The 23,666-nt window shown below is 42.2% G+C and overlaps 1 protein-coding gene and 1 long non-coding RNA gene across 5 annotated transcripts in view; both read left to right on the top strand.

Annotated features, from left to right (window-relative positions):
* B3GALNT2 (beta-1,3-N-acetylgalactosaminyltransferase 2) overlaps positions 1-23,666 on the top strand; it is a 73,624-nt gene that overhangs the window by 25,521 nt on the left and 24,437 nt on the right. For all 4 annotated transcript variants that reach the window (XM_017347726.3, XM_002717323.5, XM_051820730.2 and 1 more), the window contains 3 exons: positions 342-535; positions 11,422-11,517; positions 20,785-20,895. In XM_017347726.3, coding sequence (XP_017203215.1) covers positions 342-535; positions 11,422-11,517; positions 20,785-20,895 — 401 coding nt within the window. The remainder of the gene's footprint in view (positions 1-341; positions 536-11,421; positions 11,518-20,784; positions 20,896-23,666) is intronic.
* LOC138844978 (uncharacterized) lies at positions 5,907-10,082 on the top strand. The gene is made up of 2 exons (XR_011381518.1): positions 5,907-8,054; positions 9,666-10,082. It is a non-coding gene; the product is annotated as an uncharacterized lncRNA (long non-coding RNA).

The following is a 23,666-nucleotide window of genomic DNA, read 5'->3' as shown; positions in this document are numbered from 1 at the left end:
ATGCCTTCCAGCTGACTTAAATGTATTCTTTGGTGATGGTTGTATACATATATTCACACTTGTTTACGCAGGAATCCAGTAAAGCAGTTCTGATAATTGAATAACTCACATGTGGCAGAAAACTTCATTCTTAGATTTCAAAATGTTTTACTTTTCTGGAATCAGCCACGTTTATCAAGCATTTTTTTATATAAATTCCTGCCGCTTAGGAAGGCATTATAACACATATAATTTTGTAGATTTTGCTGTCAATCCATTTCACTACTTAATATTATTAAAGTAAAAGATTGTGATTCTGTGTGTTCCGTTATCTGAAACCTCTGTTGTCATTACCTCCTCAGTTTTGAATCAGGAAATCGAGGCTTTCAGTCTTTCTGAAGACACCTCTCCAGGACTCCCCGAGGACCGCGTTGTCAGCGTAAGCTTCCGAGTTCTCTACCCCATCGTGATTACGAGTCTAGGAGTGTTCTACGACGCCGGTGATGGGGGCTTCCAGAGGAACATCACCGTCAAACTTTACCAGGCGGAACTGGAGGTATGCACTGCTTTGGACAGGGTTTCCCTCATTTTTGTTTTTCAAAAACATCAACTTTTTCTTATGGTGTATGGTAGATTGGAAGGTTATATAATTCTCTCTGGCTGGGAGACTTCCCACCTTCCTTCACTGATTGATTGCATTGTTGTGTGATGTTATAATGCTGACTTGAGAGTGATTACCTACAAATAAATGTTTCATATCTAGAAAACGAGTTGGGGCCAGCATTGTGGTACAGCGGGTTGAGCCACAGTTGGCGATGCCAGCATCCCATAATGGAGTGCCAGTTCAGTCCCAGCCCTTCCATTTCTGATCCAGCTTCCTGCTGATGTTACTGGGAAGGCAGTGGATGATAGCGTTAAGATGGGGTTCGAGGTTCCTAATTTGGGCCTGGCCCAGCCCTGGTGGTTGTGCCCATCTAGAGAGTGAACTAGAGGATGAAAGACCTCCCTCTTTTTGTCTCTCCCTCTCTCTTTGTCATTCTGCCTTTCAAATGAATGGATGGATGAATGAATCTTTAAAAACCAGGAGTTGGACTGGATTAGAAATGCCCAAACTAAATTCCTTTAATTTCAAAGGAGTTTCGGAAGTTGTTAATGGATGTATAAAACGTTTGAAACTCTTAGGATATATGAGTATCATTGTCTCTTCCAACCCCCAAAGTCTATAATACAAGACTAATAGTTGCTTTAGATCTCTTTTTAAAGTTATATTTATTTTATTTGAAAGGCAGTGAGGGAGACAAAGAAATATCTCCCATCTTTTAGTTCTGTCCTCATCCAGGACTGGGCCAGGCCAAAGCCAGGTGCCAGGGACTCCACCCATGTCTGCCATGTGGGTGGCAGGGACTGCAAGTACCTGAGCCATCAGCTGCTGCCTCAGTAGGAGACTGGAATAGATAGTGGAACTGGGACCCAAACCCAGCAATCTGACATGGGATGTGGGTGTTCCAAGCAGTGGCTTAACCTCTGCCCTTCAGATAAGAGTGTAGAGGGAATAAGTTTTAAAACCACTGAGGTTACTCTGCTCCTGAATTTTGGAAAAATCTTAAAATTTGTTTAGAGGGTATGTCTGAAGTAGTATAGCATGGAGCTATATTTAAGAAAATCTGTTTTTGCAATAGTTTTTATTCATGTAGTTGTACATTTTTAAACTAAGGGCAATACACCGACATGGTTATGTGCATAAAAATTTTGATTTAAAGAACTAAAAGTTTATATACACAAGGCCTGTAAGAAACAGAAGGAAATCGGTCCACATTTTACAGTTAGCAGAGAATCCTGAATGGCACCTGGCCAGGCCACCTTTCCTTTTTACAAATGGGGGGAAGTGAAGTGTGACCTTTCTTGGCATAGGAAGTTAACTTATACTCAATAATTAGGAAACAGGTTCATTTGTGATACCCATTAATTATATAGCCTAGGACCAATATCCCTAAATCCTGTGGTTTTAGATGCTTTCTTCAGTAGCATATATGGAACAACACTGTTTCCTTTACTAAGACTTAAACTAAGTGACTTTACCTCTTAAAAATAGGAGAGAAAATCTCTGGTATTTCTCCTGCCTTTCAGTACCTTTATTAAAAGACTTCTGGCCTTGAGATAATTTTTATTCTCCAAAGTACTGTACTTTTATTATATAACATCCTTCAAAAGACTGAACTTACATCTCAGCCCTACTGACACTAAAAATTTTTAAAACTAAATGATAGTGGTGAAGCTCACTGTATTACTAAAAACTTAGACAACAGACTGTATTAGATGTATGCAAATTAGCCAAACGTTATTTTACAAAGTGAGACGGTTTTTATGTGTAAATGCTATTTCTGAATAAGTGAAATAGTAATTAGAGTAAGAGATAATAAACATTGATGTTGGAAAGATATAAAAATTTATATATCGACCAGCGCCACAGCTCAATAGGCTAATCCTCCCCTGTGGTGCCGGCACTCTGGGTTCTAGCCCCGGTTGGGGCGCTGGATTCTGTCCTGGTCGCTCCTCTTCTGGTCCAGCTCTCTGCTGTGGCCCGGGAGTGCAGTGGAGGATGGCCCAAGTGCTTGGGCCCTGCACCCTCATTGGAGACCAGGAGGAAGCACCTGGCTCCTGGCTTCGGATTAGTGCGGTGTGCTGGCCGCAGCAGCCATTGGGGGGTGAACCAACAGAAAAAGGAAGACCTTTCTCTCTGTCTCTCTCTCTCTCACTGTCCACTCTGCCTGTCAAAAAAAAAATTTTATATATCACCTTAACCTCTATATGCACAGGAGATTGGTAAAATATGGTATGAGAACAAACTAGATATAATTAGGACACTTGAAACCCTAATTGTGAACCTATTTTTAATAATTATTGAAAAAATGAAAATATTTAAAATAATGCACAATGTCTTAAGTCTTCCTAAATCAAGATTTTGGTTAAAATGCTTTTAGTCATATTAAAGCAGAGTGAATGTAGGAAAAAAAATGGTTCTAAATTTATAATAAAGTCATGTAAAATAAAAAAAAGAAAAAATCTGTTTCTGGAATTTAAAAACATATAAAACTTGAGGGTTCCCTGATAGGTGACAACTAACTGAGCACCAAAAAGGAAACCTGTTAAAGTGAAATGAACACTATGAGAAACGGTGACTTGATCAGCCCTTGCCCTGACTGTTGATGAACAACTTAATATGTTATTCCTCTTAGTATTTTTTTTTTGTTTGTTCTACTTAATACTTTTGGTTGAATACTGTAATCAATATACAATTATTCTTAAGTGCTGAAACTTAACTGAAAAGTGATCGCTGTTAAATATAAGAGTGGGAATAAGAGAGGGAAGAGATGTGCAATTCGGGACATGCTCAAGCTGACTTACCTCAAACGGTAGAGTTAGAAACATACCAGGGGATTCCAATTCAATCCCATCAAGGTGGCATGTACCAATGCCATCTCACTAGTCCCAGTGATCAATTTCTGTTCACAATTGATCATAATGATAGGACTAAGAAGCAAAGGGATCACATAAACAAGACTAGTGTCTGCAAATACTAGCTGATAGAATCAAAAAGGGAGAGAACGATCCAACATGGGAAGTGAGATACACAGCAGACCCATAGAATGGCAGATGTCCTAAACAGCACTCTGGCCTCCGAATCAGCCCTTAAGGCATGCAGATCCAGCTGAAAAGCCCATGAGAGTATTTCAGGCATGGAAAGCCAAGACACTCGGGGGAGGGGGGGACTAAATGAAAGATCTCTGCGAGTGAGATCCCAGTGGAAAGAACGGGTCATCAAAGAAGGAGGTACCTTTCTCTGAAGGGAGGAGAGAACTTCTACTTTGACCATGGCCTTATCTAAATATGATCAGTGTCGGTGAACTCAGGGGGCTTCCATAGCCTTGGCAGCTCATGACAAGAGCCTAGGGTGATTACTGATGCCATAAACAAGAGTGTCAATTTGTTAAGTCAACAACAGGAGTCACTGTGCACTTACTCCTCATGTAGGATCTCTGTCCTTAGTGTGCTGTACATTGAGATCTAATGCTATAACTAGTACTCAAACAGTATTTTTCACTTTATGTTTCTGTGTGGGAGCAAACTGTTGAAATCTTTACTTAATGTATGCTAAACTGATCTTCTGTATATAAAGAGAATCGAAAATGAATCTTGATGTGAATGGAAGGGGAGAGGGAGTGGGAAAGGGGAGGGTTGCGGGTGGGAGGGACGTTATGGGGGGGAAGCCAATGTAATCCATAAGCTGTACTTTGGAAATTTATATTCATTAAATAAAAGTTAAAATAAAAAAAAAAGAAAGACAGTAGCCTCAAAAAAAAAAAAAAACAAACTTGAGGGAACTGTACAAGTAGTTAATATTTTGTGATGATTGCCTAGTCACACATATATTCATTATTCATCAATCTGTCTTTTTAAAAAAGATTTACTTATTTATTATTTGAAAGGCAGAGCAACAGAGAGAGAGAGCTTCCATCCTCTGGTTTACTCCCCAAATAGCCACAGCAGTCAGGGTAGTGTCACGCTGAAGCCACAAGCCAGGAACTCCATTTGGGTCTCCCACATGGGTGCAGGGGCCCAAGCACTTGGGCCATCTTCTACTGCTGTCCCAGGCCATTAGCAGGGAGCTGGATGGGAAGTAAAGCAGCCAGGACTCAAACCCGACGCCTTTATGGGTTTCAGGCATCGCAGGTAGCCACTTTACCTTCTATGTCACAATACTGGCCCCTCTGATTGCTTTTTAAGATTCTCTCTTTATATTTAATTTGAAGCAATTTGGTTACATTGTACCTTGATGTAGTTTCTTCCATGTCTGTTCTGCTGAGAATTTGTCAAGTTTCTTTAATCTGTAAATTTATGAGTTGCACCAAATTTGGAAAATTTCAGCTATTTCTTCAAAACTTTTTCCAGCCTACCCTTCTCTTTCCTCCTGGGATTCAAATTACATTTGTTAGATTTTTTTTTTTTTTAAGATTTGTTTATTTGAAAGGCAGAATTACAGAGAAAGAGAGAGGTCTTCCATCTGCTGGTTTACTCTCCAAATGGCCGCAATGGCCAGAACTGAGCTTATCCAAAGCCAAGAGCCAGGAGCTTCTTCCTGTTCTCCCATGCAGGTGCAGGGGCCCAAGGACTTGGGCCATCTTCTACTGTTTTCCCAGGCCATTGCAGAGAGCTAGATTAGAAATGGAGCAGCCGGGACACCAGGTGGCGCCCACATGAGATGCCAGCACTGCAGGCACTGGCTTTACCCATTATGCCACAGCCGTGGCCCTGTATTAGAATTTTTTGAATGGTCCCACGGATCTCAAGACTGTTCATTTTTTTCAGATTTAATAATTTTGGTCAACCTATATACTCAAGATCCCTGACTCTTCTGTCATCCTAAATCTGTGATTAATCTAATGACATTTTTACTTCAGATGTAGTGCTTTTTAGTTCTTCAGTTTACTTTCAGGTGACAAACATTTGGCACAGTGGTTGAGATCTCGTTTGGGGTGCCTACGTCCCATATTGGAGTACCTGGGCTCAGTTCTCAGCTCTGTTCCCTCCCAATTCCAATTTGTGCTGATGCACACTGGGAGGCAGTTGATGCTGGCTAAGTAGTTCACTTCTTGCCAGCTACATGCGAGACCTGGATTGAGTTCCCAGCTCCTGGACATCTGGGGTAGTAAACTAACAGATGAGAGTATGTGTGCATGCTCTGTTTCTCTCTGCCTCTCTCTCTCTCTCTCTTTCTGCCTCTCAAATTAAAAACTTAAATAAATTTAAAATCTCCATTAAATTATTTTTATGGTTTCTGTTCTCTAAAATTTCATATATATTCATTAGTTTTGGGCATGTATTTCTCTAAAGTCCTCACCATAGTCATAATAGCAGTTTTAAAATCGTAGTCTACCAAGTCATCTTGGGATCCATTTTTATTGCTTATAATTTTTTTCTTGAGTACAGATAACATTTTCCTGTTATGTCTTACTTAGTAAGTTTAGATTGTATCCTAGATACTGTGACTGCTTCAGTGGAGAGCTCTGGACCCTCTTACATTCCTTGAAGAGTACTGATTTTCATTTGTTTTAGCAGGCAGTTAAATGGACTCTAAACATTTTTCCTTGCAACAGGCAGCAATTGAAATCTGTATTCAGTTCTTTTGGCCTTAGATGGGCTGCTCGGGTTCTGCCTTGAATGTGTGTTTCATGAGTCAGCCACAGATTTGGGCAGAGTTTACGTGAAGAATTTGTGGTTCTCTCTCTGACTCTTTCCTGTCTGGAGAGTTTTCATCCTCACTTTTTAGTTGATGTGTTTGCCCCCAACTCTGTCCTCTATTTTTTTTTTTTTCTTTTAAGGATTTATTTATTTATTTGAAAGGCAGGGCGACGGGGAGAGATAGAGAGGAAGAAATCTTCTGTCTACTGGTTTACTCTCCAAATGGCTAAACAACCAAAGCCAGCAGCCAGGAACTCCATCTGGGTCTCCCAGGTGGGTGGCAGGAGGCCAAGTACTTGGGCTGTCTTCTGCTAGTTTTCCAAACACATTAACAAGAAACTGGATCTGGAGTAGAGTAGCCCGGACTCCAGCCGGTTCTCTGATAGGGGATGCTGGTGTTGCAAGCAGTGGCTTAACCTGCTGAACCACAGCGTTTGCCCGTTTATTCTGATTTCTCAACCAAAAAAGCTGCAAGTTTTTATTAAAACTTTAGTTGCTGTAGGATTGTACCTTCAAACCAGTGCTTGGGGAGAGGGTACATACCCAGTGCTTTTCCCTTCTTCTAAGAATTGATTGTCCTTCAATGTCTACCTGTTTCTTTGTTTAGTTATCTTTAGGAGAGATGGTCTGATATTACTGGAAGTAGAACCTTGTTCAGTTTTTTACAATATTTTGTATGGATGTTTATTGTTAACAGTAAGGGTGGTCAGGACTCTCCAGTAAATATGTACACATCAATTTAAGATTACATTTTTTCACAATTTTTTCTGTTCTAAAGAATCTGTGGTTTGTTAATGTGTTTATAAACATAACTAACAGGGAATAAGCCGTACCAATGATTCTAGCCATTATGATTAAGTAAGAAGAGCTTTCTCCAGTTACTTGAGAATTTAACTTCTAGTTAAGTAACTCCTGCTAACTCCTAAGTAACTTAACTGTAGGACTCCATACATTATTATGGATAAAGATTTTATTAATACTGAAGCTCAAATAGGTAATTGTAATAGTAGTACTCTGAATTTTACTGTTGTCCTATTTAGGAATTTTTGATAGATTTATTTAATTTTCTTGGTATTTGTAGTTTTGTTTTTTTTTTTTTTTAAAAAAAAAAAAACTATTAATAGCATCTGAGTTATCAGTCCAGTATCTTGGTTCAGCCCTAAGTATTTTGGTCATTTCGATTTAAATTTGCCATATTTTTATCCAGGCAGAAGCTAATAATCTTTGTCCTTAAGGGAGGACCAATTTAAGGGTGTATGCTGATGGGCTCATGGGTAGTCACATGCCACAAAGACTCACTGCCCTGCTTTTGGCATGCATGAAAGAAACAGACATTCTCCATGGAAACATCCTTCACTTTGGAACTTGTGTGTGGTGTTGGTAACTTTGAGACATTTTCCCCATGGCAAGTTGATAGATGAGAATAAGGAGATGTCCTTGCCCAAAAGAAGTGTAAAGGCCTGAAGGAAACAATAGATATGAGAATAAGTCCTCTTTTTTGTTTTGCTTATATTGTCCTTTGAAGATTTTTTTAAGTTTATTTGCATTTGAAAGGCAGAGATAGACACACAGAGAGATCCTATCTACTGGTTCCCTCCCCAGTGCCCTCAACAGATGGAGCTGTAACAGGCTGAAGCCTGGAACTCCATCTGGGTTTCTCTTGGTGTGGTAGGCACACAAATACTTGAGCTGTTAGCATCTCCTGCCTCCGAGGGTACACAGTAGCAGGAAGCAGGAATTGGAATGGAGTTGGGACTTGAAACCCAGCCTCTGATGTGGGATGTGAGCATCCTAAGCAGCATCTTAACCACTGCACCAAACGTCTGCCCCTGAAGGCTGTTTTTTTTTTTTTTTTTTTTTTTTTTTTATGCAAACAGCAAGGGGAAGCTTTATTGATTATCCAGCATGCTGGGGCTGTCTGACCATACATGAACAGAGCAGCCCTGAATAACCAAAGGTTTGGGTTTATAAAGGCAAAAACCACAAAACCGGGAAGGGGGGAATACATGGTTGCTATGCACGGTTGCTATACACAGTTGCTAAAATCAAAAGAGAGTACATAAAATCAAAAGAGAGTATATGGTTACTGGGGTCAACATAACCTAAAACCTAAGTGAAATTAATATTTATCATAATCTTGACAATACCAGTTACAATATTACAATCAGCAATTAGGACTTGACATTAATGTAAGACACAGACAAATCACATCTTCATTATTAGCCCAGGTAACCCAAGTGCAACCTTTTTACTTTTAAGCTTGAGCAATCATGCTAGGGGGTTTTTGTGTGTTGCCAAGGGTGATGTAGTGCACTGCTATTGTCCGACTATTTGAGATCATAGTTTCAGACCAGAGTCTCACGGTGGGGGGGTGCTTTCTCAGAATGCAGTCTCAAGTGCTCCAAAATGGAGTCCCTACTGTCAAGGTGCTACTTCACTCTGTCTTATTTTCACAGCTGTACCAGGAAGGTTTAAACCTGTAAGCTTAAGCTTAACTTTTTACACCCGCACATATACAATTTTAACTCTTCACCAGCACAATACATACAACTCACTGTGTGTGCTTCCACTCCTGGAGCAAAGGTTACTGACTCATTTTGGGCTCTCTGGGAGATATTAAGCCATAGTATTTGATAACCAAAATGTTACTTTGAAGCTATAATGTTTAATCCAGTCACCTTGCCACGAGACCGCTCTGGGACACATATATGTGAATAATTATATGATATTGAACAGCTAGATCTGACCAATGTCCCTTTAGCAGAGGGGGGAACACCCATTCCATGTCATAGAAAGCCCATGGGTCTGACCTTGCTAAGGCAACTGCAAATGGGACTTGAAATTCAATAAACCTGTAGCAGGCTAAATCTTTTTTAAAAAAGATTTATTTATTTACTTATTTATTTGAAAAGGAGAGAGAGAGAGAGAGGGAGAGAGAGAGAGAGAGATCCTCCATCCATTGTTTCACTCCCCTAATGGCCACAATGGCTGGAGCTGGGCCAATCCAAATCAGGAGCCAAGAACTTCCTCCGGGTATCCTGAGCAGGTACAGGGCCCCAGGACTTGGGCCATCCTCCACTGCTTCTCCAGGACACAGCAGAGAGCTGAATCGGAAGTGGAGCAGCCGGAACCCGAACCAGCGCCCACATGGGATGCTGGCACCGTAGACAATGGCTTTACCTGCTATGCCACAGTGCCAGCATCCCATACGGGCACCGGCTCAAGTCCCAGCTGCCCCACCTCCAATCCACTCTCCGCCACGGCCTGGGAGAAGAGTGGAAGACGGCCCAAGTACATGGGCTCCTACACCTGTGTGAGAGACCCGGAAGAAGCTCCAAGGCTCCTGGCTTTGAACCAGCTCAGCTTCCGCCACCGAAGCCATCTGGGCAGATAACCAGCAGATGGAAGACTTCTCTCTGCCTCTGCCTCTCTGTAACTCTGTGAAGGCTGTTTTTGAAAGGGAGATTCCTGAACACTTGTCCCGAAAGAAACCTGTGATCCTTCAGTCTAGTCCGACTCTGAGTGAGTTCTGGTACTACAATATATTGGCTTAATTTAAAAGCACTTCTCGGGGCCGGCGCCGTGGCTCACTGGGTTAATCCCAAAGCCTGCGGCGTTGGCATCTTGTATGGGCACCGGTTCTAGTCCTGGTTGCTCCTCTTCCAGTCCAGCTCTCTGCTGTGGCCCGGGAGGGCAGTGGAGGATGGCCCAAGAGTGGGAGACCAGGAGGAGGCACCTGGCTCCTGGCTTTGGATCAGCACAGCGCTGGCCGGGGCGGCCATTTGGGGAGTGAACCAATGGAAGGAAGACCTTTCTCTCTCTCTCTCTCTCTCTCTCTCTCTCTCTCTCTCTGTAAATCTACCTCTCTCTCTCTCTCTCTGTAAATCTACCTGTCAAATAAATTTTAAAAAAATTTTTAAAAACACTTCTCACTTCCTGTAGTGCTTTTCATTTCAAGGTGCATTTTTTTAAAGTTAAGTGAATTATGTTTTCAGTTTTTGAGAACTTCATGACAACTTTGATTATCTTTAATATCTTTATTTAATAACCATGACCGGGGTGAAGCTGCTGCTTGCAATGCCACATCCCAGTTTGAGTCTCAGTTATTTTGTCTCCAATCCTGCTTCCTGCTGATGGGTTGGGAATGCAGCAGAGGATGGCTCAAATACTTATGGCTCAGCTATTCATGTGGGAGACCTGGATGGAAGTTCTAACTCCTGGGTTTGGCCTGGCCCAGCTTGGCTATTACAGCCATTTGCAGAGTGAATGAATAGATACAAGATCTCTGTCTATCCTTCTTCTCTGTTGTTCTGCCTTTCAAATAAATAAACACATAAATCTTAAAAACAAAGACAAAAACTGGAAAACCCAAATGATGCTGAAACCACAGAATAATGTTAGTGACCACGGTTGAGGCTATTGTGGATTTTGCATGCCCGGATGAAAGGTGTTTAAAAACTTGTCGCGGCCGCCGCGGCTCACTAGGCTAATCCTCTGCCTTGCGGCGCCGGCACACCGGGTTCTAGTCCCGGTCGGGGCGCCGGATTCTGTCCCGGTTGCCCCTCTTCCAGGCCAGCTCTCTGCTGTGGCCAGGGAGTGCAGTGGAGGATGGCCCAAGTGCTTGGGCCCTGCACCCCATGGGAGACCAGGAAAAGCACCTGGCTCCTGGCTCCTGCCATCGGATCAGCGCGGTGCGCCGGCCGCGGCAGCCATTGGAGGGTGAACCAACGGCAAAAGGAAGACCTTTCTCTCTGTGTCTCTCACTGTCCACTCTGCCCGTCAAAAAACAACAACAACTTGTCGCAAGGCTGGTGTTGTAGCATAGCAGGTAAAGCCACCTGTGATGCCACCCTCCCATGAGTGCCAATAAATGTCCTGGCTGCTTTGCTTCTGATCCAGCTCCCTGCTAATGTCCTGGGAAAGGCAGAGGAAGAGGACTCAAATGCTTGGGCCCCTGCCACCCATGTGGGAGACGCAGAGGAAGCTTCTGGCTTCTGACTTGAACCTGGCTCTGCCCTGGCTGCTGTGGCCAACTGAGGAGTGAACCAGCAGATGGAAGACCTCTCTCTATCTCTCCCTCTCTCCCTGTAATTCTTTCAAATAAGTAAATAAATCTTAAAAGAAGATGCTTGTTGCATATGTAATTTATAACACCAAGTATTTTTTCTTTTCCTTTTCTATTTTTTTCCACCCAATTTGTAGGAGGCCCTCTTCGTTGCTCGCTTTAGTCCTCCGAGCTGTGGCGTGCAGGTGAACAAGCTGTGGTACAAGCCTGTGGAGCAGTTCATCTTACCAGAGGTACAGGGTAATGGAAAGTAGTCCCAATGTACTCCTCCATGGAAGCGCGAGTGTTCTCTCAGAGGCAGGCTCTTGATATTGTCTTGTCCCAGGGTGGTGCTCCAGAGTGGTAGATGAGGCAGCCAAGGATGGAAGTACCAGAATGTAGCACCCTGTAATTATATCTTCAGAGAACTTCATAATGCCTCAGAGATTCCAAAACCACAGTTTCTGAAAAGTGTGGCCCGTTGCCATCATTTACTTACAGAGTTAGAGAACTGCATGAATGTTATAATGGCAAAGGATAGTATTAGGTATGGGTTGATAGAAGTCCAGAAAAACAGATGGCATTTATGTAAATCAGGTAGTTTACTTATCTAAAAAATAAAAGAAAAAACGAGTCATATGGGCCACATTTCCAGGTTAGATAAGACTTCTCTGTCTCTACAGGATGGACAGTGGTGCGTGATGCCCGTCCCCAGTGGGTCTCTCTAGGTCAGGTCTTAAGTAGATGTGCTCTGGAGACCAGCTCCCCTACCAGGTGCTGTCAGTCCTGGGAGTTAAACCACAGTGCGGCTGCATGAACAATTAGTCATCCACGTGTCTCAGCCTATCCAGGCTATTTTCGTATGGCCTGGGTACATTTCTGAAGGCAGTGCTGTTGGAACCAGGATAGGGGTCACTTTACTGGGCGTCTCTGGGATTCACTTCAGATCAGCTGTAGGGTTCATGTTACAACATTAAAGCTGATTTAAGATGTGAAAGCTACTCAACTGACGTCCCTTCTGACTAATCAAGAAACTTTACCACCACCTGTCTTTTGGGGTATGTTCATATTACAGTAGCTATGGGTCTTCCAGTTGAGTACAAGTGGTTGAAATTACTTAAGTTAATTCTGTGAATGTCAGAGGGATCCCCTTTCTACCCATATGTGAACCTCCATTAAAAACATTTAAACACAAACAAAACTGAAGCACACTGGGAAAAATGCAAATAAGCTAAACAATGAAGACTACCAAAATTCCATAATTTAGAGATAATCATATTTAACGGTTTCACTTCTATGCATATGTAGGTAATAGGATTGTTCTGTTCGTTGTATCTTATAACTTCCTTTCTTCAACATATCATGAACATCTTTTGATATGTACCTGATCATTTTTTATTAGCCACATAGAATTACACTGTATAGAAATGTTGTCATTTAATCTATACTTGAGTGTTGATGTATTTCTAGTGTTTCACTGCCATGACAGAGACTGAACATCTTTATACCTTTATTTTTTGTACGTAACTGGTTATTTTCTTAGAATGAATTGTTAGACCAGTAAGTATACACATTTTTTAAGATTTATTTTATTTATTTGAAAGAGGTACAGAGAGAGAGAAGTCTTCTATCCGCTAGTTCACTCCCAAAATGGCCACAACCGCCAGAGCTGAGCCGATCGAAAACCAGGAGCCTGGAGCTTCCTCTGGGTCTCCCACGTGGGTTCAGGGGCCTAAGCAGTTGGGCCATTTTCCACTGCTTTCCCAGGTGCATTAGTAGGGAGCTGGATTGGAAGTGGAGCAGCCGGAACTCAAACCGTGCTCATGTGGGATGCTGGCTCTGCAAAGCCAAGGCTTTAAGCTGCTGTGCCACAGTGCTGGCCCCAAAGTATACACATTTTTAAGGCATACAGTTCCTTCTTGGAGAGCTGTTTAGCAATTTGTATCAGTGTGGATAGTCATTAGCAGTATATGAGAATGCCTGTTTCCTTATGTTTATTTTTTTAATTTCATATATGAACTTTATTCCTTTTTAAGCACAGAATGTACCATCGGCTTTATCTTTTAATTAAGAATAGTGGCTCAACTGACTAGTTTTGTCCAAGCATTGTGTCTCAGTTTTTGAAGGAAGCCATTCTTTGCCTTGTTCACTTACTCAGAAAGCATTTATTGAGAACATACTCTGTGCCAACCACTGGGGCCATTATTAAGACATAGTACAGGGGCCAGCGCTGTGGTGCAGTAGGTCAAGCATCCATCTGTGGTACCGGCATCCCATAGGGGTGCTGGTTTGAGTCCTGCTCTACTTCCCGTCCAGCTCCCTGCTGATGGCCTGGGGAAGCAGCATAAAATGGTCCAAGTGCTTGAGCCCCTGCACCCGCATGAGAGACCTGGAAGAAGCTTCTGGCTGTTGGCTTTTGCCTGGCCCAGCTCCTGCTGTTGTGACCATTTAGGGAGTGAAGAAGCTGATGGATGACTTCTCTCTCTGTCTCTCCCTCTCTCTGTCTATAACTATGCCTCTCAAGTAAATAAATAAATCTTAAAAAATAAAAAAAGACAATTCAAACATTTCCGCCCTTAAAACAGCTTGCTCACTATTGGAGAAAGAAGAGAAGAATTAACACTTTATGCTGTGCACTGCTGTAAGAATTTGTTTTGTTTTGTTTGTTTTTTTAACTAATTGGTAAGCTTTTTTGGGATTGAAGCAAGTCAGCAGTAATGAATCTTTGCTTTCTGCTCAGGGCTAGTATGGGCAGAACCTAACTCGGACTTCATGTGCTTCCCATAGGGAGAGCAGTGGTATTCCGAGGAGACCAGGAGCACCAGCATTGTGTTAGGTGTTATCCAGAAAGCTCTGAAGCCTGACGCGGGTTGATTTTTACAAAAGACATGGGGAGATTGGTATGAGTAGGTGTGAGGAAGTGCTACACCTGGCTGTGAGTAGGTGTCTGAGGGCCCGTTTGGGGGAAGTACCTGAGCAGGCACATGTGGGTGCAGCCTGGGCGAGTTGGAATCTCTCCTCCTCTGACTCAGTGGCTTTGTGACCTTGTACAAAGTTCTTGAACTTTGCTGTGTCTGTTGCCTCCTCTGCAAGGTGGAGGTGCTGCACTGCTCTGTTCAGAAGGTTCTTCTGCCAGCTAAATGATCTAACACGCGGACTTCACGTGAAGCCTAGGACAGGACACCACATAGTAGGTGTTTGATCAGTAATGTGTACAGCCGTTATTTCCGCTACTCCTTGTCTGCATCTGGGACACTGTTTCTTCATCAGAGCGTTTGGCCACGGGGCCCATTCGCAGGGCCGGGCAGCACTTGCAGTGGTCTGGGAGCGTGGTGACATCGGCACCTCCAGTGGGTAGAGGGCCAGGGATAATGGTAAACATCCTACAGTGCACACACAGGACAGCCTCCCACAGCACAGAGTGATCTGGCCGAGATGTCTGTCGGTGGTGTGGAGGAGCCACTTCACACGTGGGGCAAAGAGGGAGGAAAACGCGTCAGGCTAATCCTAGTCTTACAGAGTCTGCCCATGATCTTTGTCAGCTTAAAGAATTACAAAACCTGGTTCGTCCATCATCATTTTGCTTTTGAGTGATTGCATAACAGTAAAGGGTGGAGGGAGCGAGAACACATGTGGCCAAAAATGTACGGTTTGTGAGTCGAGGTGATTTGGATGGTGATTTCAGCGTTTCCATAGCCTTGTGGCGTTTCATAAGAGACACTGGGGTGGGAGAGAGGGTTGACGGGTCTTGCTGGTGTTCAGGATGGCGTATCTGGATACCTGTGAAAGGATGTAGTCAGCCAGAATAGGGAGTGGCTGTTTTAGTGGTGAGGACCTTTTTATTTTTATTTTTATTTTATCTTATTTGTATTTAAAAGCAAGATCTATTTAAATCAGAGACCGCCAGCGAGAGTGGCCTGGTGGGGGCTCCAAGAGAGGCAAAATCCGAAGGGGCTGGTGGTAGCGGGGATTTTTAAGCACAATTCCGAGAAGAAACTGTCAGTACAGGGCAGGGACAAACCTATCATTGACCTCATTTATAATCTTTTTACCCTGTCTGGCTTGCCCAGAAGAGCAAGAGGCATCAGAAGGATGGGTATCTAATTTGTTTTACAGTAAGCTGGGCGCTCAGCACTAATCGCCACTCCCTTGCTAGTGAAGACTGAGTGGCTGTAGCTTTGGGTTCTTTATTTCCCTTCAAGCTTTCAGCTAGACAGAGTTGATTTTGTTTTGAGTAGTGTATTTAAATATTTTGTTCTTTTAAAATAAGCACCCTACTTAATAGTAGCTACACCTTGTTGGAGATAGGATTATAGATATTTTTTGTTTTCTTTGTGTCTATTTTCTTTCTCTTTTTTGCCCCCCATTGTGTGTATGTATATCTATTTTTATATGGTCTGTAACAAATATATATTGCCTTTATAACTAAACTTTTAAAAGTAAAAGTCTTTCAGGGATGGTGATGTGGCGTAGCAGGGAAAGCTGTTCCTGGAGAGTCCAACATCACATATGGATGCCGGTTCGAGTCCCTGCTGCTCTACTTCCAATCCAGCTCTTTGCTAATGGGCCTGGGAAAGCATCGTAAGATGGCCTGGGTACTTGGGCCCCTGCTCCTCCCATGGAAGACCTGGAAGAAGCTCCTGGCTCCTGGCTTTAGACAGGCCCAGCTCCAGCCATTGTGGGATTGAACCAGCAGATAGAAAATCTCTCCCTCTCCCTCCTCCCACCCTCCCTCCCCCTCTCTGTCTCCCTCTTTCCCTCCCCCTCCCCCTTCCCTCCCCCAACTCTGCCTTTCAAATAAATAAATCTTTTTTTAAAAAAAAAGCTTTCCTGTTATACAAAAATCCTACTTTTATTGAAAATGTCTTTAATTTTATATTAAGATTCTTTTTGGCTGCATTTAATCAGATTTGACTTATTTTTTTAAAGATTTATTTATTTGAAAGGCAGAGTTACACAGAGGAGAGACAGAGAGAGAGAGGTCTTCCATCCGCTGGGTCACTCCCCAGTTGGCCACAACTACCAGAGCTGCGCTGATCAGGAGCCAGGAGCCAGGAGCTTCTTCCGTGTCTCCCACGTTGGTGCAGGAGCCCAAGGACTTGGGCCACTTTCTACTGCTTTCTCAGGCTATAGAAGAGAACTGGGTTGGAAATGGAGCAGCCAGGACTTGAACTGCCTTGGTGTATTTTTTTAAATTATTTTATTTGAGAGACAGATCTTCTACCACTGATTTACTCTCCAGATACCCACAATGGTTGGGACTGGACCAGGCTGAAACCAGGACATGAAGCTAGTCTCCCACATGGGTGGTAGAAACAAGACTACTTGAGCTATCACTGCTGCTTCCCAGGATCTCCATTGGCAGGAGGCTGGAATCGGGATCAGAGGCTTGGCTTGGACCCAGACATCCCAACACGGAATGCAGGAGTCCAGGCACTCTTAACTGCTCATGCAGGTGCCAGCTCCAGTGATCATTTGTCTGCATATCCATCAGAGAAGGGAAGTCAGTGATCTGCTCATCATTTTGATCCTCTACATCTGATGGTAGACTAGAGTAATATGTCAGCAGTATGACTTGTCATGTAAGCAGATCTCTTACAAGTTTTTCTTTGTGTATTATAAATCTCAGTGGGGGTCACCAGTTTTTAAGTGATGATGCTGTTTCTGTTCAAACATGTATTACTCTGATAATTTCCTTAATAGTGTGGTTGAAACGTAACACTGATTTTGATAAAAAGCAGGCTGTTTTGCCTACTGGAGAAATTATTGTTAGTATTATGAAAACTTGTATGCTTATTTTTTATGAAAGTTGAAATTCTTATATTATTTCTGAAGTCCACCACTCTGAAATGTTAATTTATAAGCACAAAAGTACTGTATGTATTTAAGCTACACTCATGGTTTGGATGAGAAATTAGAAGCATGACACAAAAGAATCAACGTATGAAAGTGATTGGAGACAGATTGTATATGTTATGGATATGTTACAGTATCTCATTTTTTTCTCCCAACTTTTATTTTGGTTTTGCAATCATAGCAGGGATTTGCCGTAAACTTGTTTTGTGTCCCAAGAGATTCCTGGCTTTATGATGAGAATAGAAAGCAGGATGTGGAAGAAGAGGTGAGCAGTAGAAATTGAGCTGTGATGTGGAGCAAGAGCAGATGCAGGAGAGGAGAGGAGAGGACATGGCTCCTCCCTGCCTGGACGCAGAGCAGCTGTGTGGACTCAGGGAAGAAGTCGAGAACATTTCAGAGGGCCGGTGAATTTTTATGGTGATTGTTCAGTTTAATCAATATTGCTGATGCTGTGTCCTGGCAGAGTCAAACACAAAGTGGAAGTGAGCTCCAGGAAGTGGCCTCCGTGAAATATCAAGGCCAATGCCATGTGTCAGTGAAAGGAACAATTCAGAGAATTACTTGTTTCTGTTATATTTTCTAGATTCATAGTTTCAACATGAGGGAGTTTTTTATTTTATTTGGTCACTATAGTTTTCTTTTCTGGTATGGTTCATTATTTCTTTTTCAGTTTTTCTCTTAAGTATTAATCACTGGGATTTAATACCTGGTTTTCTATTTTATTGTATTCATTCTTCCTGGGCAGCGTCCTCCTTAGCCACCTGTATGAATCTGGCATCACAGCCTACCTCTCCTATGAACCCCAGACGGGCTTCTAGTTGCCTACTGAATCTGCGTTTGAGTGTCTCCTGGGCGTCCTGATGGTAGCATTGTCTCCATCCCACCTGCATCCTCATCTTCTGTATTTTCAGTCTTGAATAATGCTGTCTCCTTTTTCTCAGTCACCCAAACCAAAATTGGAATTTATCCTTTACTCTCATATTCAAATACTTAAGTCTTGCCAGTTTTTTTTTTTTTTTTTTAAGAAGAATTATTTCATTTATTTGAAAGGCAGAGATACAGACAGAGATGGAGAGAGAGAGAAAGCGAGCGCGAGCTTCCACCTGCTAGACAGACTGGACAGGCTTCTCCTTCGGTGCACAGAGCCCGCCTGCAGCCTGCCTTTTGCCCCTCCTCTTCGGCCTTGTGCTGCCGCAACGCTGAACTGCTTGGCGTTTTTCTGAGCATGTTGGGCTGTTGCCTTCCACTCGCTCAGTTCTTAGGGTCGTTTGAAATTCTGTCTGAGCTCCCTGCTTAAGCAGGATGACTTCCGTTCATTATCACATCCACCTTGGCATGCTATGATCACTTGAAGACATGGACTTTTCCATTTAAAAAAAAAAAAAGTCTGCAAACACATAGCCCACAGCTCGGTAAATGTTGTCACTCGCAAGTGTAAATAATGGCTCATGTCTGAAAGAAGACTGAGTGTAATTGACTTAGTTATGAGTATATGCTTGGTTAAAAAAACCTTTTTCTGATTATAACTCTGCGAAGATGTGTGCAAGTAATACATTTATTTGAATGTTGAAAATTTGACAAAAATACAGGAAGCTTTAAAGAAGATGATGTCACCTATCTATTGCCCAATATATTTGATGTATTTCTTCCTAGCTTTTTCCCCCTCCATGTATACATCCATTTGTGAGAATGTTTTTGTTTTTATAAAATTCAAATTTGATCTGAAGTTCAGTAGGGAGTTAGGGCCACCTAGGGGAAGTGTGGAAACAATCAGCAATTATTTCAAAAATAAGAAAATGGGAATATTTTAAAGTGGCAGTTCACTTTCTATATGGCTTCTAATGGTAATAAAGCGACTGTTTTGCTGAACAGAAAACACAGGGCTTATGTTTGTTGCCTCTGTTCTAAACATCCCTTTTGAGGAAGATATCATATTCTCTATTTTAAAAGATTAGGAGATGATGACACAGCTTGAGGTGTATCTGCAAGATCTCTTCTGAGTAACTCCAGGGCCCCACGCAGTGCACTAGGGAGTTCACAGATATGTTGGATGGGAGTCCATCAGTGGAGTGGAAAATGACAGACGTCCTGACACACCCAGACTCTCGCAGTGGCTTACTGTTTCAGTAGAAACAGTTTTGTTTTTAAAAATTTGTAAGCTGCCGACCTGATGTATCAGACAAATTTGGTGTGGTTTCTTGATAATGCTAGCTAAATGAGCTACTATTGTGTTTTATCTCCTAATGTTAGAAGATATGAAATTTTAGTTATTAGAGCTATATTTTTCATGCTGTATGCCATAAATAATTCTAAATAGCTTTTTGTTTAGCGTTATTTATCCAGCAAACGTTTTGGAGTTTTTAGTTATTTCAGATCTTTTGAGGGCTGGGGATGGAGTAGTTGGTAGGGCAGATTATGTCCCAGTCTGATGGTGCTTGCATTCTAATGGGGGCAGAGTTTGACAATGGAAAAATAAACAAATGTCAGAGTGATGAATGAGGTAGGAATCTAAAGCTAACTGTGCAGGAAGCTGGGAGCTGGGATCTTCTGCATCTCTGCAGAAAGTCTAGGGAGTGACGGTGGAGCCGAGACCTGGGCAGTGCTGAGGAGCCAGCTGTGCACAGAGTTGAAAATGAGGACCGCAGAGAATTAGAGGGCATTAGGGTTGCATTGTGCATTGGACTCTGGAGTGGGGGAATGTCACTTTCTAAGCTCTAACTTTAATAGTAATAATCACAGAGGGAAAGTTTAATAGACTTGACAAGGTAAAATATATGGACTTCTGAATTTCAAAAAGGAAATACTAATTTGCGAGCAATTCTGAAAAAAAAATTTAGCCTGTGCGCAAGATTAGGGTAATTACTCCATGAAAAGCTCACATAGATTAATTTTAAAAAAAAAAAAAAGGAAACTCAGTAGCCGGGTAGCCAAAAAGCATGACAAGGCAGCTCTTGGAAGAGAAGATACAATTTATAAACATGACGAGGAATCAGAAGTACAGCTAAATGAGGAATCATTTCCTTCAAATCTGCTAAACTCAGGTACACTTCTTTGGGTTATATTCCATCCTAGCGAGCACGTGGTGCAGTTGGCATTCTCATAAATTGCTGATGACCCCGTAGCTCAGTAAAAACTGCTGTTGAAAAACAATTCGGCAATGTGTATCAAAACCCACAAAAAATATCCCTGATCACACTAATGTCACCTCTGGAAACTTATTTTAAATAGTAAAGAAGAGAACTGGGGGGAAAATAAGCATTTATAACAGAATGTTCGTTCCTGCAGTATTTTAGTACATAATCTGGTAGCAGCCAAGTACCTGACAACCTTTGGAAGTATCTCAGGAAGGCAGATGCATCCATTCAACGCAGGTTACACACACTGAACAGAATGGTTAACAGCTGCAACCACTTAAGGAAGTGTTTTGACAAGCAGCAGTGTGCAAAATTGTCTATATATCTTTGCAACTGTTTTTTAGATGTATGTGGAAAAAATGATCTAGGGTTATGCACAGAAATGGTAGCAATGGTGTGTTAAAGTTAGATAAAAATTTGGTTATGTTTTGGGGGAAAATAACTTTTTTCTAAAATTTTACCTAAAAACCTACTTAAAACCTAACTGGCAGCAGTAAAGAAATTGACTCACTGTTCATGTTTCCACAAAAGAGCTTTGAAGGTACCATAGTGTGGGAGAGCCAAGACCTCCACGGGCTGGTGTCAGGAAATCTTCACAAAGTGACGGTGAATGATGGAGGGGGAGTTCTCAGAGTCATTACAGTAAGTCCCTTTTTATTCTTAGCTTATTTATAACATATTTTAGGTTTTTCTAAATACACAAAAGGGGTTTAAAATTTGTTTTCACTCCAACCTAGGCAGTCTGAAACAGTGACTCTTGTGCATTTTCAAACACACATGGTAGAAAATGTGAGTCATCACAGTAAGACACACAAAGCTTGATTGTTCTATATGATTCTGTATTCCACTGTTAGTGAATAAACAGCTGTCCTTAAGACTGGTGAATTTTTAAGTGTGGTATTGTTTACTTGAGCCATTGCTGTAGCCTCCCGGGGTCTGCATTAGCAGGAAACTAGAGTCAGGAGCTAGAGGCAAGAATCAAACGCAGTTACTCTGAAGTGGACCCCAGGCATCTTAACCACCAGGCTAAACCCCTGCTCCCTCCAGAATTTTTGGGTTAGCCTTCTTTAAAAACATTTGCTCAGTATTATTCAGAATATTCACCATCTCACCTTGATAGCATGAAGTCAGTTAAAATACCATAGATGAAAATGCTGGGGGGCCACGCTGTGGTGCAGCAGGTTAACGCCCTGGCCTTGGGCGCCAGTTCAAGACCCAGCTGCTCCACTTCCAATCCAGCTCTCTGCTATGGCCTGGGAAAGCAGTAGAAGATGGCCCAAGTCCTTGGACCCCTGCACGCGCTTGGGAGACCCGGAAGAGGCTCCTGGCTTCGGATCTGTGCAGCTCTGGCCATGGCGGCCAACTGGGGAGTGAACTAGCGGATGGAAGACCCCTCTCTCTCTCCCTCTCTCTCTCCCCCCCCTCCTTTTCTCTCTCTGTAACTCTTTCAAGTAAATAAATAAATCTTTAAAAAAAAAAAAGTGTTGGAAAATAAGATGGAATACTTTCGTTTTTATTATTGAAGCAACTCTGGGATTTCTGATTCTCAAATTTTCCTGTAAGTTTGCTTCAATTTTAAAACAAACTCGAATTTGACAGGTAAATTTCTCAAAGTAAATATAGGATAATACAGTGTAAGCAGACTTAAAGTGATAACTTCAAGACAGGCACTTAGCCTGGGATTAAGACGCCTGTGTTCCATGCTGGAATGCCTGGGTTTCATTCCTGCCCCTGTCTCCCAATTCCAGCTTCCCACTGGTGTGGGCCCTCACAGGCAGCAGAAGATGGCTCAAGGGGAGCCTGGACTGAGTTCCTGGCTCTTGGCTTCCACTTGAGCTGTTGCAGCCACTTGGGGAGTGAACCAACAGATGGAAGCTGTCTTACTCCTTCTGTCTCTCTGCCTCTGAAACAAAACAACTTTCAAGTAAACAAGTGATTTGTGTGGTGGTGTCTTAGACAGTCTTTCATTCTCCTTGATGCTGTGATCTAATGATTACGAATACTCTTGCTATTTAAATTCACAGGCTTACTGATTTATTAAATATTAACCTCATTTGTATTAATTCCTGAATTTGAAAGGACTATCATGTGATATGTTATTACTCATTCAAAAACCACTTATTGCACACCTATTTTATTTTTTAAATTCTTTTTTTTAAAAAAAGATTAGTTTATTTATTTGAAAGAGTTACAGAGAGAGGAAGAGACAGAGAGAGGTCTTCCATCTGCTGGTTCACTCCCCAGATGGCCGCAATGGCCGGAGCTGCGCCGATTCAAAGCCAGGACCCAAGAGCTTCTTTCGGGTCTCCCACATGGGTGCAGGGGCCCAAGGGCTTAGGCCATTTTCTATTGCTTTCCCAGGACATAGCAGAGAGCTGGATCGGAAGAGGAGAAGCCAGGACTAGAACCGGCGCCCATGTAGGATGCTGGTGCTTCAAGCCAGGGCTTTAACTCACTGCACCACAGCGCTGGCCCCTAAATTCTTATCTTCTAACACCTATGCTAATGTGCTTTTTATGATTTTATTTATTTATTTGAGAGGCAGAGATACAGTTAGAGGGAGAGACAGAGAGGTCGGTCTTTCATTGACTGGTTCATCCCCCAAATGGCCGCAACAGCCAGAGCTGGGCTGATCCAAAGCCATAAACCAGGTGCTTCTTCTGGGTCTCCCACGTGGATGCAGGGGCCCAAGCACATGGGCCATCTTCTACTGCTTTCCCAAGCCATAAGCAGAGAACTGGATCAGAAGAGTAGCCACTGGGACTTGAACTGGTGCCCATATGAGATGCTGTTGCCACAGGCAGAGTATGCAGCTACACTGGCCTGCACACCTATTTTAAAGCAGGAAAAGTGGCAGACAAAATAGGCCCATCACCGGCTCACTGGAATTTACAGTCCAGGGATTAAGAGAGAGACTAATTCAGTTTCATAAGCAAGTACAGTTAGCCTTTTGGGCTATGTTTAGAATTTTGTTCTCATGGAAAATTCTTTAAGATAGAATTTTATGGAATTTATAGTTTTTTCTTTCCTTATTTCCAGACAAGAACGTTTAATATCTTCATTCCTTTTCTATTTATGAAACTTAAAAATATTCAGAAAATGCTGAAATTCTTATCTGAGTTACTTTCACTAAACCAAGTAAATTTACTTTTGAATTGAAAGCTAAATTCAAATATAAAGACTCAAAAGTAGTATGAGGAGGTTAAAGATAGCTTAAATATTCAGTAACCTTGGAAAAACAAAACAGGTAACTTAGTAGTCCATTCTAAGAAAGCTCATGTGTAAATGAGGGTTTTATCATAAATCAGAACAGAGTTTTTGCCAAGTATTGCTCTCTTTGCAACAAGATGCCAAAAAAGTTTCAGAGCCAAATTAAAAGCCAAGTTGAGACCTTTCAGAGAAAAAACAATAAA

This window comes from Oryctolagus cuniculus, chromosome 13, assembly GCF_964237555.1.
Source record: "Oryctolagus cuniculus chromosome 13, mOryCun1.1, whole genome shotgun sequence".
Classification (NCBI taxonomy): domain Eukaryota; kingdom Metazoa; phylum Chordata; class Mammalia; order Lagomorpha; family Leporidae; genus Oryctolagus; species Oryctolagus cuniculus.
This window is presented reverse-complemented; position numbering and strand designations above follow the sequence as displayed.